The sequence below is a fragment of the Talpa occidentalis genome, unplaced genomic scaffold (genome assembly GCF_014898055.3).
Source record: "Talpa occidentalis isolate TD23 unplaced genomic scaffold, MPIMG_talOcc4v2.1 talOcc4.9, whole genome shotgun sequence".
In the NCBI taxonomy this organism is placed as follows: domain Eukaryota; kingdom Metazoa; phylum Chordata; class Mammalia; order Eulipotyphla; family Talpidae; genus Talpa; species Talpa occidentalis.
Genome location: NW_023605305.1, coordinates 96,376,846 through 96,397,672, shown reverse-complemented (window position 1 = coordinate 96,397,672; position 20,827 = coordinate 96,376,846). Strand labels below are relative to the sequence as shown.

Genomic DNA, 20,827 nt, shown 5'->3' with positions numbered 1-20,827 from the left:
CAGAGGTTCGGGGGCGCTGGGGGAGAGAATTCACCAGGGCCAGAGCGGGGAACAGAACAGGCAGACTGACTGAAACACACTGCTCAGGGGAGCAGCGGGAGAGGCAGGAGAGGTCTGCTGCACCATATGGGCAGCTCCCTGGTCGGCTGGGGATTGAACTTGTGCTGCAGAGGCCACGGACAGCCCACATAGTGTGGTGCCCAACCCCTTGTGCCACCAGGGAGGCCCTTCCAATTTTTAAAACTCTGTTTTTGTTTTTCTGTTACTAAGCAGATTCAGAACATCAATGAATCAGAGTTGTTTTGAAAGCAAATGTTTAAACTTCCATTTAACATTTCTGAAAAATAAGATAAGATATAGATTCAATGACATTTTGTTTGCTTTTGTGCAAAATGTCTGAAGACCTTAATTTTGTTAATATGTCAAAATGTTGTCAATTTTATTAACTATGGTGCTTTTACACATTGAAAATCCTCTGCTGGTAAGGACTAAAGACCCACCTTAGCCCTGAGGGTGACAGAGAGAGGCATATATAGTGAGGGTTGCCCCCAATGATGGCTGACCAGCTGCCCCCTGAGTACTTCATTAGCTGGGATGCATCATTTTTGGCCACAGACTGTGTTTTTTCCCCCACTTTTGCTTTTGCTCTACCTACCAGCAGAGCCCCTCAAATTTGCAGAAAGCACTTTGGAGAGTGTACTATATATTTAGATGATGCTGTCAGAATAGAATTTGTTAGAATACATAGATGCAAACAACTCAGAGCATGCAATACACCTATGTGGAAAACTAGAATTTATGGGAGGGGAAAACACAGGTCTTTTACATTTTAAGTACAGAGGAGACTAAAAACAGTATTATTGTAAGAATAAAGGGGGAAAGATATGCTTGCTTCTTATCTTCAGTATTTTTTCACTTCTCTTGAAAGCTTATTCCTAGGTACACAAACCTAATTGCTATTTGGTCATTGCTCTAAGAGGGTAGGTAATACCTCATATGACCAACAGAGGAAGAAGAAACAATTGATTTAGTCAGAAAGAGGCATTTAGAAATATTCTTTGGCCTTATAGCCACACTTCTCATGTTTTCAAGCTTTTTACTCTTGGCACTGCTCTTCCACGATAAATATGATCATTTCCATCTTAAAACAAGCACTTGCTTGTGTAGGAAAAGGAAATGAAGCCCTCAAGCCTGCTTCTGTCTTCCTAACTCTGTCCAAGAAAGACCAGTCAATCAGTGGTTTTGTCTTTACTTGAAAAGTTAGTGTTGGAAAGGTCTGAATGTAAAGAGGCAAAGGATGAGGACTGGCTTGGGAGATAGAAAAGATGGTGACAGTTGGTACAGGACTTGCCCCCCGCCCCAGTTAGGTGTGAGCCTAAAGGGTCCTTTCACTAGGCAACATAAAACCAATGGAGCCAGACTGTTGTTCTGGATTATAGAAACACCCAAGGATGCTGTTTAGGTTTGAATGGCAGCTCCTCCTCTTTCTGGTTATACAATCGTAAGCTGTTATACAATCACATCCATTTTTCCACCTGTAAAAAGTGGATGAGAATGATGCCAACAGCGTGGAGATTATGTGAAGTTGCAGTAAGTTAATATATTTCAGGAGCTTAGGAATGTACCTGGCAAGTGTCAAAGGCTCTATAAATGTTCATTATTATCATAAGCAACAGCAACATGCAAATTTCCCATGAAATTACAGTTGCCATCGCAGTTAAAGGAAGGGGAAGATTTATCAAACCCTGGTTAGCTTAAAACATTAAAATTTCCAGTCTCCTTAATTCCTTTTGAAGTTACAGTTACAAATACCCTTAAAAAATACTTCTCAAAAGGCAAATATTGCATGGTCTCATTTGTATGTGAAATCTAAAATAGTCTCATAGGAGATAACTGATGGTGGCGGTGGTGTGTGGGGAGATGTTGGTCAAGGGTATATAGTTTAAAAAAAGTCCTTCTCTGCAAGTGTTAAATAATTTTCTTTCAACCTACTAAAATACTGTAGATCCCTTCTACCTCCACAGCTTCAGTTATGTCTCACTGAGACATGTTTATGATGGCTGAAAAAAGCCAGAATTAAAAAAATAAGATATAACAGAAAAATGAAATGGACACTCCTTTCTGTAAATAATCCTCTTCCCTTTTTAATTACTTATAACATGAAATGTTTATTTGAGAAAGGAATGCCACAAGGCTGGCCAACTATATCCTCCTATTCAGTTAAAATCTACTCTTTTTTATGCACCTGCTATTTCAGCATTTTTTGAAGCGGTACTTGCAACCTACTAGATCATTAAGATCAATTAGTTTTTTAAAAAAGTGAAAACAGAATAGGAACTATTAGTGTGAATCATACTCATTAAGGGGAAATCCTGTTTTGTGAGACTTTTATTTCTGTTTCCTGTACCTTCTGAACGAAGGTCTGTGCACACTCGGGCTGTGATGGAATACATTTCTTACTGTGAGTCCCAACCAAGAGTTTGATAAACACAGTCATAGACAGTTGGCAGCATGGCTTATTCTCCTTAAATTATCATTAATTCTCTGAGATTTTGCAAGGGGTCTCACTGACGGTAAACAGAGGTATGATTTTCAAAAGAATGTTAATGCAAAATAAATAATCCAATTAGTACATCTTAGCATCTTGATGGTGGCATGATTGTTAAATATGTCTCTCCCCTTAGCCTTCTCAGTGACTCAAATGTGAGCCATTCACCATGGTAATGCAACCACAGTGTCCTCATTTCAGCTTTATTCTGCAAATACTTATAAGATGCCTCTAGGTACCAGGTACTAACCTAGTTGACAGGGATGAGCAAGACCCTGAAAGAAGTTCACTTGCTTTGGGAGGACATGTTTTCTGTTCTCATTAAGAAGGAAGGTATGGAGGCCTCCTTGGTAGCGCAAGCGGTTAAGACGCTACCTGCAGCCACTGCAGCACTGATTCAATCCCTGGCCAGGGAGCTGACCCACATGGTGCAGCAGACCTCTCCTGTCTTGCCTGTTGCTCCCCTCAACAGTGTATTTCAGTCAGTGTACTGTTCTGTTCCCCATTCTGTCTCTGGTGAATACTCTCACCCTGCCCCCACCTCTCTGCCCTGTACCCCAGTTCTTGTGTGCATAAATACATAAATCTTAAAAAAAAGAAGGAAGGTGTGGTGGTTACTTGGCCTTCCCCTCTTAGGTCTGATTCTCATGGAGCAGCAGTCTAGAGCTCTAGTAACTGACAATGTCTGGCTTCAAGAAAAAAGCTAAATTAAGTAATTTCTCATCTATAATAAAAAGTTGAGAAAAAAATACATACAAGCTATTTTATAAAACCACAAGCTACTTTTTGCTAACCCCAATGTTGTCATTTGAAGACCTTTTCATTACTTGCTGAGTTTTTCTTTATTTAGCCTGGTTACTAATCCATTTTCTTTATGTATATGCAAATTGTCCCTCCTTGTTTATTCCTGGATTCCTGTAAACTCCCTACAAATAAAGGCTTTTCCTGATACTTCCTTTGTGCTTCCTATAATACCCAGAAGAGTAACAGGCATGTACCAAGCACCAATAACTTGCTGATGGATAAGGGAAAAGAATGGAAATTTTTACCTTGGAGGAACTGGTAGTTTCGGGCACAATGAGTGTGCTTTTGGATTCTGGGTGTAGTTGAAGGAATTCAAACTATAAACACACAGGTGAGACCCTGGAAGAAGACACAGACATCTATCTTCCTATCTGGTACTCATTTTTCTAGGGGAACCAGTAAGGAAACACTAGTCACTTTACCAAGGACAGAATAAATCACTTCAATTTAGAAGTGATCTGAACACAAAAAAAAACAAGCATATAATCCGAGGTCATGTTAGGTCCTTTCTTTCTTACTCTCTCCCAAACCTTAAATTCAAAATTAAGTTATGAGTGATACTACAATGGCTTGGAGGTCATTTGAAGATGATGTATAGTATAGGCTTGATATTTTTAACCCAACCCTGTCAATAATTTTTTAAAAATCTGGTATACCATCTCATAGGCAGATAACATTTACAGTAGGTGCCTTGAATTCCTTTGGTGGTTTAATACTCATAACATAAACCTTAAATATAGGCTCAGAACAAGATACTCCAATTACACAACTGGTTTTGGTATAAATTAATGATTCTTCCACCACTCAGTGAAAATATGCATGGGCCCAACATTTTAATGAAATGAGGGTATCCCTTGCCTGGGGTACCCTTAGGACTAGATGTGCCCATGTGCCCAGACTCTCTAACCATCAGGTCAAATGTCAGCATTACTCTATGTGTCTATGGAAGCTCACTCCCCAGCAGGGAGCAGAAAACAGCTAAGGTTGCAGATAAATCCAGATTTACCTGAATGAAACTGAATAAGCTCAAAAGAAAACTTTTTTTTGCCTTCCCCACAAAAGACAATTTCCACTTTCCCAGAAAAAGCTGTGTTGGTAAGTTAGTTCAGCCTGGTCTCCCCAGTTCCCCCACTGTGGTAACAATTCTCAGAAGAGAGATAGAGCCCTGCCCCTCTGTGCCTACCACTGCTGTTGGCAAAGAGCTGGACCTCTTCCAGTGTGTTGAGCTGCTCCTCAGGACACCTGGATACACAAAGGACAGTGGAACTGAGCCTCATGTCTTTGATGTCCAGGTTGCAGGAATTCATAAAGAATACATGTCTAAGAGACAGGAAAGACAAGGATGTGTAAAGCATTTTCTCTCTTTGGGTGTCATTGTGGGCATTAAAAATATCCACATGCCATCAAATGTGGGAATAACTAAGGCAGGCTTTTATAGTCAAATGCTTCATTATAAGTTAACATGAATTATGTCTGCTGGGGGTAGTCTATGGAATTGTGCAGCTTGTGAACTATGCTTGAATGTTAACAGAACTTTGTTTTTCTAGATTCAGTAATCTCTGGGGGATAACACTGAAAAGGTATTGATTAAATTGTTTCTGGATTGTTAGAACTGACCAGCACATAAACTACTCAATGAAATCCACAGAAAGCATATTTGCAACCGAGGGCACTCAAACACACTTAAGAGCATTGCTGATCCCAGGGAAGTGAGAAGTGGAAGGGAGGGGTCCAGTGTGTGACTAAAGGTTTGTCCCTCTCCCTGATTCTGATTGAGAGCCAGGAAACTGATAGGGTACTTCCCGCTGCAGCTACCCAGTGGGTAGGTGGGACACAAAAATAGAACTGGTAGTTGCCATTACGGGTTATGGGTTTGGCTAGCAGTGGTAGCTCCCAGACACATGGCCAATATCATCTGGGTTGCTGGGGTCAGAGGAATGCTGGAGGCATCTTCTTTGTGAGTGACACCCACAAGTACAGGCAGAAATGCTACCCCCACCTAGGTACTCACTCCATGCCCACAAGACTTCTTTGTGAACGACACCCACAAATACAGGCAGAAATGTTACCCCCATCCAGGTACTCACTCCATGCCTACAGATTCATATTTGGTGACTCCAAACTTATACTCAGGACCAATTTGACAATTAAGATTTTGCTCTTAGTGGCCGCTTTTGATCAAGTTTCAAATTATTATATGGTAGCCTCCTTAGAGAATCATGATTCAGGATTTCTCACCTTCAGGGGGTTCCTGTCTCTTCTCTCCTTTGCTGTGTAAGAGCTAGAAGTGGTTGATGTGCCGCCACAATGCCATAACTGAGAGTATGGACAGGGGTAGGGGAGGAAATGAGACCAAGCATTCCCAGCTGAGATCCAGGTATTTACACATAGAGACAATACTGTAGTTGGTATGTAAATAGTAACAAAAAGTTGAAATCCTGATTCTAATGCATTATAAACAATAATGGCAACAACTAACATTTATAAAGCCTTCACTTAGCTCATACAGAATCTCAATGAATCCTTAAAACAACCTTGTGCGGTGGGCATAAAAATAAGTTTTAAAAGATGAAAACTAGGCTGTGAGAGGTTCCTTACTCTGCCTAAGGTCACACAGCTTGAAGGTAGCAGAGGCTGAATTTGAACTTAAAGTGGATTGATTCTAAAATCTGTGTCCTTCACTGCACCCCAAAAAATCTGAGTACACATTTTCTCAAGCACACATTCTCCAGAATTGATCATTCTCCAGAATTGATCATTCTCCAGAATTGATCACATACTGGGTCACAAGACAAACATCAACAGATACATGAAGATCAAAATTATTCCAACTATCTTCTCCGATCATAAAGGCATCAAAATAGAAATAAATCATGAAAAGAAAACAAGGAACTCTCCCACACATGGAGATTGAAATCCACACTACTAGAAGACCATGGGACTAATGAGAGATCAAAGAAGAAATTAAAAAATACTTTGAGTTGAATGACAAGGAGGGCACCACTTTCCAGAATGTATGGGATGCAGCAAAAGCAGTAATAAGAGGAAAATATATAGCAATACAGGCTCACATCAATAAAAAAGAAAGAACTCAAAGAAACAACCTAATCTCACATCTCAAAGAACTAGAAAAAGGACAACAAATAACCCTAAAGCCAGTAGAAGAAAGGAAATAATAAAAATCAAAGCAGAAGCAAACAAAATAGAATTAACAAAAAAAGTCCAAAAGATCAATGAAACCAAAAGTTGGTTCTTTGAGAAAATAAACAAAATAGACAAACCTCTAGCCAGGCTCACAAAGAAAAAAATGGGAGAAAACACATATAAATAGGATTATAAATGAAAGAGGAAAATCACAACAGATTCAGTAGAAATTAAAATAATCAGAGATTACTATGAACACTTTATGCAAACAAATTCAACAACCTAGAAGAGATGGGCATATTCCTAGAACAATATAATCATCCAAAGCTGGACAAAGAAGAAATAGAACACCTAAACAGACCAATTATAAGGAGCAAAATTGAGGCAGTAATCAAAGCACTCCCCAAAAACAAAAGTCCAGGTCCAGATGGCTTCACAAATGAATTCTACCAAACATTCAGCAGTGTATTAGTGCCTATCCTATACAAACTCTTTCAAAAACTGAAAAAAAAAAAAAAAAAAGAACCAAAAAAAGAAAATCCTCAACAAAATCCTTGCCAACAGAAGTCAACGATGCATCAAAGGGATATTACACCACGATCAAGTGGGATTCATCCCAGGGGCACAAGAATGGTTCAACATACAAAAATCGATCAGTGTAATCCAACACATCAACAAAAAGAAAAATAAAAACTATATGATCATGATCATATCAATAGATGCTGAGAAAGTATTTGACAAAGACCAACATCCATTTATGATGAAGGCCCTTGAAATTCTCGGGATAGAAGGAACATGTCTAAACGTGATAAAAGCCATATATGACAAACACACTGCCAATATTATTTTCAATGGCGAAAAGCTGAAAGCCTTTCCTTTACGATCAGGAACAAGACAAGGATGTCCTCTATCACCACTGCTCTTCAATGTAATACTGGTGGTCCTAGCCAGGGCAGTAACACAAGAGAAAGACATAAAAGGAATGCAAATAGGGAAAGAAGAAATAAAACTATCACTATTTGCAGATGATATGATAATATACATAGAGAACCCTAAAAACTCCACAGAAAAACTACTCAAAATAATCAACCAGGTCAGTAAAGTAGCAGGATACAAAATCAACACTCAAAAATCAGTAGCCTTCCTATACACAAACAATAAATCTAAAGAAGAATAAATCAAGAAAACCATCCCTTTTATAATTGAAACCAAAAAAAAAATCAAATACTTGGGAATAAACCTAACAAAAGAGGTGAAAGACCTATACAAAGAAACTTATAAAACACTGTTAAAAGAAATAGAAGAAGACACAAAGAAATGGAAAGACATCCCCTGCTCATGGACTGGAGGAATTAACATTAAAATGCACATCCTACCAAAAGCAATATACAGATTCAATGCTATTCCAATAAAAATGTCAATGACATTCTTCAAAGAAAGAGAACAAATACTGATCAAACTCATAAGGAACCACAAAAAAAACTATGAATAGCCAAAGGCCTACTGATGAAAACAAAGGAGAAAGGAGGTATCACACTTTCAAACTTCAAGCTATACTACAAAGCCATAATAATTAAAACAGTTTGGTATTGGAACAAAAACAGAAACAGACCAATGGAACTGAATAGAGACCCCAGCCCAGAAATAAAGCCACACTTATATGGACATCTGATCTTTGACAAAGGAGCAAAGAACATGCATGCAATGGAACACAGACAGTTTGTTCAATAAATGGTGCTGGGAAAACTTAATCACCACATGTAAAAAAATGAAACTAGATCACTATCTCTCACTGTGCACAAAAAACAACTCAAAGTGGATAAGAGAACTGGACATAAGACCTAAAACCATAAAATATATAGGAGAAAATATAGGTAAACACTACAAGATACATCGCAATAACATCATTATTTCTTTTTTAAAGATTTATTTATTTATTTATTTATTTATTTATTTATACAAGCACTGGGTACAGTCGAAAGAACGGGAGGATAAGAGAATTCACCAGAGACAGCGCAGAGAGCAGAACAGGCAGACTAGACTCATCATGCAAAGCAAAGACAGTCAAGGAAAAGATTAACACCTGGGATTACATCCAACTGAAAATTTTCTGTACAGCTAATGAGACATAAACCAAAACAGAGAGACACCCCACTGATTGTGAAAAAAAATCTCTGTACTCCATTCAACTGAAGGAACTGATCACAAAGATATACAAAGAAATCACATGACTCAACAAAAACAAAATAAACAATCCAGTCCAGAAATGGGCGGAAGAACTTAAAAGACATTTCTCCAAAGAGGAAATGCAAATGGCCAACAGGCATATGAAAAAATGTTCAACATCCCTTATAATCGGGGAAATGCAAATCAAAACCACATTAAGATACCACCTTACACCAGTAAGAATGGCACATATCAAAAAAACAAGCAACAACAAATATTGGTGAGGATGCAGTTACAAAGGAACTCTCCTACATGCTGGTGGGAGTGCAAACTGGTCCAACCACTATGGAAAGCTGTCTGGAGTTTCCTCAGCCTACTAAAAATGGAGCTACCCTATGACCCAGCAATTCCACTACCACAGGGATCTACCCAAAGGACACAAAAACATTGATTCAAAAGATCACCTGTGCCCCTATGTTTATTGCAGCACTATTTACAATAGGTAAAACCTGGAAACAACCCAAATGCCCAAAATAGATGACTGGATCAAGAAGATGTGGTATATATACACAATGGAATATTATTCAGCAATCAAAAAAGATAAACTCATGCCATTCGCAGCAACATGGATGGAGCTAGAAGGAATTATGCTCAGTGAAATAAGCCAGAAGGAAAAAGAAAAATAGTGCATGGTTTCACTTATAGAGGAATATAGGGGAACCAAATAAGACATTAGTATAAAAAATAATAACAGTACAAAACGCAACAAAGCAAAAACAGACAATTATAAATCAGAGACATACTACAGGAGAGGAGGCAGAAGAAGGATCAGAGGGAGGGAGGGAGGAGCACAGGGGGCTGAGGTGTTGGCGCATGGGTGCTTTGGGAAAGGAAACTCTATGGGGACTACACCTGAGGGGGTGGGGAAAGCAAATATTGTTTAAAAATGAACAATGATGTAAAAATATAAAAAAAATAATAAAATATTAAAAAAACTGTGTCCTTACACACACACACACACACACACACACACCCTCCTTCTTTATAATGAAATGGGGTGGCACAGTTTTGAATGGGAGAAGTTTCCAGGCTCTAAATGACTAATCTGACAAAGTTTTGAAGTACAGCCCCTCTAGAAGTTGGGGGCTTATTTGGACACTTACTTTTTTAGGGTCATGTCCTGGCCTGAAAGAGGAGCCCCGTCTACTGGGTTGTTCTTCTTGCCACACACGTTGCCAAAGCTGTCGTAGCCAAAGAGGAGTCTTCCGGTGGCTCCAGTCACCACCGAGTAGCCCATGAGGAACATCTGGAGAACCCAGGAGGCAGGTGAGAGCATGGTCAAAGGGCTGAAAACACAGTTCCCCAATTCCCAAGGATGTTGATAGAAAAAGCAACCAGGTAAACCATGAATCTTCTTGGCATCCCTGCATCTCTGTTCTCAGCAACCATGTGGATAGCTTGACTAAGGATGCTCCTCCTCCCATGTTCGATTTAACAGGTTAGGTAGGGAGAATATTCTAAACCACAGAAATTGATTGTTCTCTATTTTCTCACCTCTGTGCTTCTCATACTTTTTTTCTCCTGTCACTTTTCCTTCTTGGCCTAACTTTACAAAGACAACTTATTTTTTTCCTCTTGAGGTTCCTGGTTTATCCAAGTCATCAGGGCAAGTTTACTTTTTCCCTGCCATTCCATTACAATTTTAAATCACCAAAACCTTGCTCTAGTTTGAAACATACTATTGTAATTTCATATGGTAGGTGATATAGTAGGTGTGTATACCAGGTATGGTGGAGCTATTAAGGAGAAGATCACTGTGGGAGATCTGGATAACAGTGTTAGAAGATAAGTGGGAATGGGCAAGGTAGGACAGGTCACTAGGCAAGTAAGCAGAGGCAGAGATGGTCCAGACTTTGTGTCTGCCTCTCATGCAAATATAAACAAAGTCTGGCACTCTTTCTCTTTGCAACAGACCATCCCTACTTGTAATTCTGACCCCTAATCCTAAACTTCTTTTGTTCAGCTCTAACACAGGAACAGGACCATCTATAATCTGTCCAGCATGTCCCTTATCACTGGGAAGGACAACACAAGACAAGGAAGCTGAAGAGCAGGGGCAGAAAAAGCCTCCTTGCTCTGTTTTAAGTATCTGTGGTCTTAAAATGTTGCAGAAAATAGCAAAAGCTCGTCATCTAAGGAAGGACTCTCATTATTCAAATTTAACATAATAGAGAGAATTCAGATATATTAGAGCCTTCAGATTTATTTTGTAAATGAAATGGAATTTTAAAGCAGTTTCCAGCTCTGCCTCCTCTCAAATGGTTTATAATTCTTCAGGCCATGATGGGTCAGATTGCTGTTGGGCTGAATGTAGTGGTGTGCTAGGTTTGAATTGTGGAGGGGCTGGGAAAAATCATTAAATAACATTAACAACCCAAGGTCAAAGCTGTAGGCATAGGCAGGACAGCTGCTCCCTTAATTTATACAAAAGCAGACCCAGATAAAGCAGCAGCCATCTGTGAAGACATTAAAGAGGTAGAGCTGCAGGTACAGTTTCTCTCAGCTGCCACAGGATAGCTCCTAGGGCTGTGGATAGCCAACACAGAACCTTGGATTACACCTTTCTAACTTCCCTTGCAGCCACATCAGTCTAGGTGATAAAGTTGAATACAAAAGACCTTCTTACTTGAAAAGAGGAACAAACCTGATATCTTAGAGCCTATTCAAATTTAATTTTTTCCAACAAAGGTAATTACGACCTGGTAGCTATTATTGGATTTTATAAATTAATCAGTCACCATGCTGTAAGTAGTATGCCTTAGTCTGGAATGGATAACTTCATGGCCTGGTCTTTGAAGAAATTGAGGGAGGCTTTTTCTGCTGTTATCTATAATACTAAAATAAGTATAAAAGATTCAGCTTCCGAGAGACTCTCCAAGGACAAAATGACATAGTTTGATGAGGCCCACTCACCCTTGTCCATATCTGGAAACTAGACTGGGAACAAAGCCTTCTCTCCCTAGAGGGTTTGTTTACATGTTAGCAGCTAAAGTGCCACATACTAAGAGTGTGTACATTCTGCTCAGCTAGGAGTAATTTATTTTTGGATCACCCTGGATTTTCCCCTATTAGGGGAAAAGTAAACTTTTGAGGAATATTTTGGGGACTAAAATGATAAAATGAACTTCCAGGCAGTGAGATGAAATAATACAAGACACACTGGCCTATGATTAACATCCATTGCAAATGTGAATCTCATTTCCTAATGGAGTCTTCTGTTAGAATGTGGTCTGAGGCAATAAGAGAACCTCTCCAGTTTAGACCACCTAGAGGTTTAGCCTGGCAGGATGTCAGGAGACCAGTGACAGAATTCCCATAATGGCAGATGTCTCTCCTCTCTCACTGCCTCACAAACTTTTACCTGGTACCATCTGGAGACCTTGTCTTCCTCAGGCCAGGCACTCGGAATGCTGTTTACACTTAGGACACAGTTATTTTGGACACAAACACACCTTGTCAAGTCCCTGTCAATCACTCCACTTACCAAACCAGTACAAAAGAGAAAGAACAGGAATAACCATGTTGTGTCCGTGCATTTCCTATAAATCTGAGGCCTCCACTCTCTTTGCTTGCATGTTCTCTCTGCAGAAACCTTCCAGAAGAAGAAGAAGGGGGAAAATGAGAGAAAGGGAATAAATAACCATATGGGTCCCCTCCTGGCCATTGAACTTAGACTTAAAGACAGCTCAAAGTAACCTTTTTTTTTTTTTTTTTTTTTTTTAAGGTGACCGCTGGAAGCTTTCGTGGGGCCTTCGAAACACTTGCTCTGTGAGCCTCTGCAGTCCCCAAGGCTTTGCAGCCCTTACCTGGAAGTGCACGGGAGATGGCCCCAAGTTCATGCTGGGCCACCTGCCTCTCTGGCCTCCTCCTCAGCCCCAGAGGGGGGCCGAGGTCCCTCCCCTTCAGTCAGGTGTCTCCAGAGCACAGCGGCGCCAGGCCTGGGTTTTATGCCCGAGGTTTGGGGTAGCCGGGAGCGCCCGGACCGGGCAGGTGCGTGGAGAGAGCCGGGGCCTTCCCCTTGGGACACTCCCCGCAGGGTCCCACCCTCTAAGGTTCGGTCCCCCGAGGCGAGGGGCGGCGTTACCGGGTTCTCGGCGCTCAGACACTGCATCCTGCGCTCTGCGCCCGGGACCCGGCGCTGGGAGCCCGGAGCCGACGCCGCGTCCGCGACGGGCGACCCGGGGAGGGACCGCCAAGCTGCGGCCAAGGACGCGGCACCGCCCCACGGCTGCCTCCCGGGCCGCGCGCTCCGCTCTCCGCGCGCTCTGGAGGCCCCGGCCGCCTCGCCCCAGGCGCGCCCAGGTGCCGCGGCCCGAGGCCCGCCTCGGACACCAGGCGCCGCCCTGCCGCGGCCTCCACCACCTGCGCGGTGGGGGCCCCCCGGAGGCCCGCGCAGCTTCCCGCCAAGACCTTGGGGCGCCAAGACCTGCGGGAGGCCCAGGACCGGGTCGGCCGCCGGCGCGAGCGGGAAGTCAAGTCCCAGCAGCGCGGTGCGGAGCCGGGGCCGGTGCGCGGGACTCGACAGCCACAGGTGAGCAGCGCTCGCTCGAGCCGGCTGGGTTCTAACTACTTTAGGAGCTTTGTTCAATTCTGCACAAGGCCGAAGCTATGTCGTCCCTCATCTGCAGCTGGGGGGAGCTAGCGCCGGACAGCAGGGACGTCCTTTGGTGGAGGTGACACAGCCAGCGGTAACCTGTAGGGCCAGGAGCCGAAAGCCGCGCGCTCCAACGTGGTTCTCTGCAAACTCTTGAGTCTCCCATTTATCCCGCTGCCAGGCTGGACCCGGACGCTGCTGGCTTTCTCCCATGAAGTCTAGCCTGGAGGAACTAAAGCAGCTGGAGGAGTTGGGGTTCAGGGAGTAAAACAGAAGAGTAAACACAACAGGGGGCCTGAAGACGACCTTAATCTGAGTGTTTAGGAGGTTTAAGTAGGATGAAATTTAGGTTGTGCTCTCTTCTCTCCCCCTATTGCCTTGAGATAATCTTTACCCGCCTCTCACAATAGAAATGGTGGTCACCGCAGAAGCTGCTGGTGTGGGAGTCCTCAGGTAATAGCAGAATAGCCCCAGAGTGCTTTTGGGGTGAGGAATTAAAGCAGCTGCACACTAACTCCTCCACCCTTATTTACCCCTCTACCTCATTAGGCCCTCAGGCTGTTAGGTTGATTTCCTTTCAATATTGCTTCTACCGAAGGGTGGAAACCTAGGAATGATCTTGTCTAGTGTCTGAAAATGGGAGTGACAGACAGTGGCTCCTTGTACCTGAAACTTCAGTTCTGGCTCACCATCACTCACCCACCCGCCCCAAATTTACTGGGCTGAAACTCCAGGGGAACATGAATCTATGGGCCAAATAACTAGACATATCAGGAGCACAATTACTAAGAAAGCCACAGTGGGTGGGCACAAGCCAACTGAAAATGAATTATTAGAGCAGATAGACCCAAACTAATAATCATGATAAACATATTTAAGAAGGTGAGGATGATAATAGCAATATGAATAAGGAAAAATATGAAATTAAAATGATAGAAATATTAGGAGTGAAAAGTATAATAGAGTGAATATTCATTGGTGCTATTTATTCATCACCTGCGATAACAATAAAATAGAGCAACTGAAGATGAATCAGTGATTGGAAGGGTAGTTTCAGTAACTCTCCAGAGGCATTAGGAAAAGGTTGAAAATTTTCTTTCTTTTTTTTTTTTTAAAGATTTATTTTTATTTATTTATACATGCACTGGGTACAGTCAGAAGCGCGGGAGGGTGAGAGAATTCACCAGAGCCAGAGCGGGGAGCAGAGCAGGCAGAAGGACCAAAGTACACTGCTGAGGGGAGCAGCAGGCGGCAGGAGAGGTCTGCGCGCCATGTGGGACCCTCCTCCGGTGGCCGGGGAGCAGCCGGGGATCGAACCAGCGCTGCAGAGGCTGCGGGCAGCTTCGCAACCCAGTGCTCAACCGCTGAGCCACTGGGGAGGCCCAAGGTTGAAAATTTTCTAACTAATATCCAGGTTAGAACTGGAACAAAAAGGGACTGATATAAACAAGGAGTGGAGGAAATATCTGAAGAGATAATGGAGATAATTTCAAGGTTGAAATAAATAAATAAACTGCATCAGAGGGACAAATAGCAAATCATATATGTAGGTGTGTGATATGTTTCAAGTACCTTTATTGTTTGTTTAGGATTGACTACCTGACAGTTTCCCTCATGATGATAGCTTCTCCTCGAAGTCTAGAGCAGTCATCTGAGTTATCACATGACTGTACCATTCAAATGGTCCTACGCTCTTATATGAGAGTTTGCCCAGTCCAGTCATCTCCCTGCACTGAAAAACCCATCTTATAACATCCTAAAAGACCTGTACATATCCCATCCTGGAAGCACATCAAATATATTTATATTCAGAAATTCAGAGTAATGCTTAAAAAAAAAGCCCCACCGATTGTCTTTAGAAGATCTAGGCAACAAACTCTTATTTCAAAAACTGGTAAATAAAAGGAAAGAAACATGTACCCTGCCTCCTCTATATGAGCCAAACTTCAGGTTAATCAAATCACTTATGAAGGTTTCTCCATATAGAAGTACTTGGGATTATAAGTGCATAAAGAATGATAGAATTTAGGGGATCCTGGCTTGCCAAACATCACAAACGAGGAACAGTCAGATATGAGCCTCCTCCCAGTAAAAGTAACTGCCACCTGTAATGTCATCATGCCAGAAAAGTCCACCAATTTATAAGGAATGTGACAAAGGGATAAATTAAATGACACACAGAAATGCCATCAGCAAAACCAATAATGGGTAAGTATTCTGACCCATGACCTGGTGTTTTAATATCATCATCATCACCGTCATCAACAACTATAACAAAAAGAATGTAAAACCAAAAAGGCAAGAGAAGGAAGTCTATAAATTGAAAGCGACTTGTGATATATATAGAGAGATATAAATGTAGTACCATTGTTTTACATCCTTGTTAATATTTTGACAGTACAGGATTTCTCAGGAGTGATCACCATAGCCCTCCTACCACCTAAACACTCATAGTCCTCCACCAGAGTCCATTGTGCTCTCTCCCCAACCTCTACTCTTCTCCTTCCTCCTCCCCCTTTGTTTTTTTTTTAAATCAAATTTTATTGCTTTTCCGTTTGTTTACATAATTATATCATTGGGGGAATACAACTTCCTACCTCCATATGTGCATGGGCTTCACTCACCCTCCACCAAAATTCTAGTGATATACACTGTCCTGTTTTCTCCCTCAACTATTCTTCGTTCCTTCCTCCTGCCCTCTGATAACCACTTTATGTTTCACAGATTCTGACAATGATTTTGTTTTGTTATTCTAGCTTGTTTCCTTTGGATATTTATATTCTAAAAATGAGTGAAATCACCTAGTAACTGTCTTTCACTTTCTGACTTATTTCACTCAGCAAAATTACTTCAAAATCCATCCAATTTGTTCCCAAAGACACTATTTCAGCCTTTTTAATAGATGCATAGTATTCCATTGAGCATATATACCACAATTTCATCATTCAGTTTTCTGTACAGGTTTGGTCGCATGTTCTAACTCTTATGAAAAATACGTCTATGAACGTAGGGATGCTTGGGTCTTTTTGTATTAGTATTTTCATGTTCTTTGGAAAAATGTATAGAAGTGTTATTACTGATTCATTTTCAGTTATTTAAGGAATCTCCATACTGTTTTCCATAGAAGCTGTACCAGTTTATTGTTTCCACCAACAGCAAATGAGTGTTCCTTTTTTACGTAACCTCACCAACATTTATTGTTTCCAGTTGTTTTTTTTTTTTTTTTTTTTTGATATATGCCATTCTTACAGGGATGAGATGATATCTTGAGAGTTTTTTTTTAATGGACATTGTTTATTTAGATGCAAACAACTGGGAAAACAAAAAGGAAGTCATTCAGCAGCAATGTAGGGAATGTGAGTACTGATTGGCTGCTTGAGATCTGAATAGAGATTTTGAATGATTTACCTTAAGGAACTTGGAAACCTGATAATGTCATTGGGGTTAAGTTTAAAAAGGAGAGTCCTCATCTTTCAGACTGACACACTGAAACTTTTACAAAATGACTGAGATTTGTTTTTAAAAAACCTAGGGCAAAGAGTAATGGGTGGAGGTGTGGGGGATACAATCTGGACTGTAATTGGTAATTGCTAGAGTTGGGGCATGGGGCTTATTAAACAATTTTCTCCACTTATCTGTCTTTGGAAGTTTCCACATGCTTTTCTCATACCCAGAGAAAGTAGCTACTCATGCCACCTCTAAGCCTCCTCTGAGAGCAGGAAGTCCCTGCTCTAACACTTGTTATAGGCATGTACCTGTAATTGAACATACTTGACTTCGCTCCATTGCTTATGCCTATTTACTCTCTACTCTCCATTCCCCAGACTGAGCACTCAGCCTGACACTGGTCATCCTGCCCCAGCTGGGCCTTCAGATGGTTGGGTCTTCAGCCTAGCCAAGGCTTCCCTGCCCCTCAGTCTCCTCTCCAGCCCTGTTGAGGCTCCCAGGCTTCTGCAGCACATTGGCCCTCACATTTTCTGCTCTGCTGTGTGAATCTCTCCATCATGTCCTCACACCGCCTCTTCTGCCCATCCGTCTTTACATGCCTCATGGCTCTCATGCATGCTTATCTGTCCTCTACTCAAATTTGTGCCTTTGCCAAAGGCTTTACTACTTTCCTCGCTTCCAGCTGCTCTCCACAGACGTGGGACTCCCCCTCCTGACCCAGTCTTGCCAGACTGAGATGCAACTAGAATCACTCAAGTTGTCATCTTTGCTTTCTAGTGCTTGGCCATTTCCCCTTTGGGCCTCTCAAATACAGACTAAATCCTGAGCCAAGTTCCAGCCTACATATCTTATTGACATTGTACTTTGGGACCAGCATCTGGGAAAGGTCAGATGTCCCACTTCACCCCACTTTCTCAAGCTTCCTTCTCTTCTTCACCAGCTCCTGTGGCTGAGTTCCAACCATGGTGGAACCATAGCCTGACACACAGTGGTTAACATACTGTGGTGCTAGACTGTGAGAAAGTAGTTTCTCTTCCAAGAGTAAGGGCTCATGCAGAGTCAGTAACTAGAGGCTCCAGAGGTACAGGTTATCGACCCAACCCTGAAGGACCAGTCCTCTCATCATCTTGCCTTTCCTGTCAGCCTTAAAGATTCATCCCTCCAATTGGAAACCAGAAATGAGATGAGGGATACAAGGGGTTTGGACTTTGGTCTTTAGTTGGTCCAGGAGTACCCCAAGGTGCACCGGGCATTTGAAGGGGTGGCCAGGGAGCCATGAAAGATATGTGTAAAAGGAGTCCTAGTTTTCAGAAGGGCCAGACGCAATAGTGATAATTTTGGGGCTGGGCTTGGTGGGGGCTGCAAGAGTCAAATGAGAAAACACTTAATAGGACGTGAGACACAGGGACAGGACAGTTACCAGGCTCCCTTCCAAAATATGCACCTTGGAACATGGCTCTGCTGAAGCCCTGAGGGACTTTCTGTTCGATTATTTTTTTTTAATTGCAAAAGATTATGTATCTCTGTATACCTATGTATATAGATATATAACACAATGCCAATATAGTCCTTTGTAGATATCAGATACTGCACAATAGGATAGTATATAACACTAACAGGTTATATATGTAACATGTCTACGTTATAAAGCATAACATGAGTGCCCTGATTTACCACTTAATTTGAGAACTAGAACTTTTACCATAATCTCCTCCTTGAACACAATCCCTGACAAACCTTCAGTCTTAAAGATAATCATTGTCCTGAATTTATCATCTACTTGTTTAAACATTTTATCTCATATTATCTTAATCCTTAAGCAACATAATTGATTTACTTGTTAAAGAGCTATTAGAAAAAATGGTGGTTTATGGTACAGAGTAACTTGGGACTTTTTTTCATACACCATTTTTGTTTTTCATGCTTTTTTTTTTTTAAAGATTTATTATTAATCCATACAGAGGTGCAGGGACTGAGAGGATTCACCAGAGACAGAGTGGGGAACAGAACAGGCAGGTTGACTGAAATACACTGCTGAGGGGAGCAGTGGGTGAGACAGAAGAGGTCTGCTGTGCCATGTGGGTCACTTCCCTGGCCAGAGATCCAACTCATGCTGCAGTGGCTGAAGATTGCTTCATGGTACTAAGACTTAACCCCTTGCGCCACCAGGGAGGCCCTTCATGCTTGGGTTTAAAAGTGAGGCTGGGTCTGTATGGAGTTAACCACTTTAACTACAGGCTTTCTATTATATGGAAGACCACAAGTCGGGGATCAATGCTTGATGACTTCCATCCAAGTTTAATGGTTTTGAATACTAATCAGATCTCTTGTCTCCTGGGTTTCACATTTGTGCAGGGCACAGCCCTTCTGTACATGCTTCCTACTTACTGTCTCTGGGCTGCCTCTTGCTGCAAACTTTTACATCCACACCAGTCTTCAGAAACCACTTTCTTCTTTCTATGTCTTTTAATTGATGTAGAGATCAAAAGATATCTAGCAGCAAAGCCATTGATTGCCTTCAGAGTGATTCTTTGATGAGGCTGGAGACTGAGCAGAAGGAAGTTTATGGCCTAATCCCTTTTCTGTTCTGGGGAACACTGGCCTTGTAGCAGTTCCTACAAGCAGTACTACCAATTACCACACATTTGTTGGCTTAAAGCATCAGCGGTTTATCTTCTCACAAGTCTGGAGGCTCAGGTCTGAAATAGAGGTATTGAAGGGTCTCCCAGTTCTAGGAAGGGAGGGTCCTTCCTTCCAACTTCCAGGGCCTCACGGTGATCCCTGCCTGGCTGCATGGCTCCCTCTGCCTCTGCAGGCCTTGTGTTTTGGTCACCAGGTAGCTTTTCTTCCTCTGTCTCTTATAAGGGCACTGTCACTTTGGATGTATCAACTCAGGATGATCTCACCTCAAGATCCTTACCTTAATTATCTTTATTTCAGATAAAGCCATATTCTGAGGTTCCAGGTTGATTTATTTGGCATGGCAGATGCTACTTGAAGAAAATGTCCCGTGTTTAGAAATATTTTGGAAATATTGTTCTCTATACCCTCTCAGAGCATCATGTTGTTCATCAGTATATTAGAAACTGGACCATTCTGTCTGTGTGTGTGTGTGTGTGTGTTTATGTGTACAATTATTAATGCTGTTTGGGGAAGGGGCTACATGTTTTCAGAGCACATGGTCCACTTACCATGTTGAAATATTCAGGTCTTAGATGGAATGAGTGGTGTGATGCCAAGGCACTTGGGGATCTCTCCTCTCCCATGTCTAGCTGACCTGATTAGTATTACCTCAAATTCCTTAGAGAAGGAAGTTTTTTAGCACATGTTGAAGGAAAACTTGCAATTCATTTGGCCCGAGGAGAAGACCCTGGGGTGAAATCTCCAAACTAAGATGTAGGTGACTGTTATCAGATTCTTTTTCTTATTGAAGGTCTTGATAGAGGGAGAAAGAGACTTGGACCTCAAGGTGGTTAGGGCTTCTACATTCTTCTAGGCGGCAGATTGAATTTCATTCTCTAAAATTGTCTTGTGTTTGATTACCTCCGACTTTTCTCTCTTTATCATTCAATAGGTAACTTGTTTGGTTAGATTAAATGTTTAGTGTTATTGTACAAGCAGGAAAATCACTTACCATCAACACAAATGCTGAGTTTTAGATTGTAATATGCAAACCTTTTGAAGGGGATATTTGCCTTTTCTCCTGAATTTTATCAACCTAATATTTTCATCTTTTCCTGATTTGGGTGGGGAGAAGACAAAAAGGAAAAGTGAAAAGAAAGGAAAGTGGAGAGACATAGTGGAATGAATGGAGAGAGAACAATGAAGGGAATGTGGATGAGCTGGGCCTCTGGTCCTCTTGTGAAATGAGGGAAGAAAGATAATTTCTTCTGTCTCCTCCCAGCCTTGAAATTCTATGATTTAAAACTACATGGCACAAGTTTGGAAACTAAAAATTCAAAGTAAACAGAAATAAGCAAATAATAGTGAGGAGCAGAAATAAGTGAAATGGAAATGAAAATATAATAAAGATGACCAATAAAAACCACAGCTGGTTCTTTGAA

The 20,827-nt window shown here is 41.6% G+C and overlaps 1 protein-coding gene across 2 annotated transcripts in view; it reads right to left on the bottom strand.

Moving 5' to 3' along the window:
* The window catches only part of SLC44A3 (solute carrier family 44 member 3), a 62,774-nt gene extending 49,895 nt beyond the window's left edge, over window positions 1-12,879 (bottom strand). The window contains exons 1-5 of one of the 2 annotated variants that reach the window (XM_037498995.2): window positions 12,807-12,879; window positions 12,207-12,314; window positions 9,826-9,968; window positions 4,536-4,672; window positions 3,598-3,691 (exon numbers count right to left, since the gene is read on the bottom strand). In XM_037498995.2, coding sequence (XP_037354892.1) covers window positions 3,598-3,691; window positions 4,536-4,672; window positions 9,826-9,968; window positions 12,207-12,314; window positions 12,807-12,833 — 509 coding nt within the window. In that variant the 5' untranslated portion in view covers window positions 12,834-12,879. Of the gene's footprint in view, window positions 1-3,597; window positions 3,692-4,535; window positions 4,673-9,825; window positions 9,969-12,206; window positions 12,315-12,528; window positions 12,577-12,806 lie in introns of those variants that run through there. The other variant, XM_037498994.2, reaches the window with a different exon arrangement.
* Window positions 12,880-20,827: the final 7,948 nt, after the last annotated feature.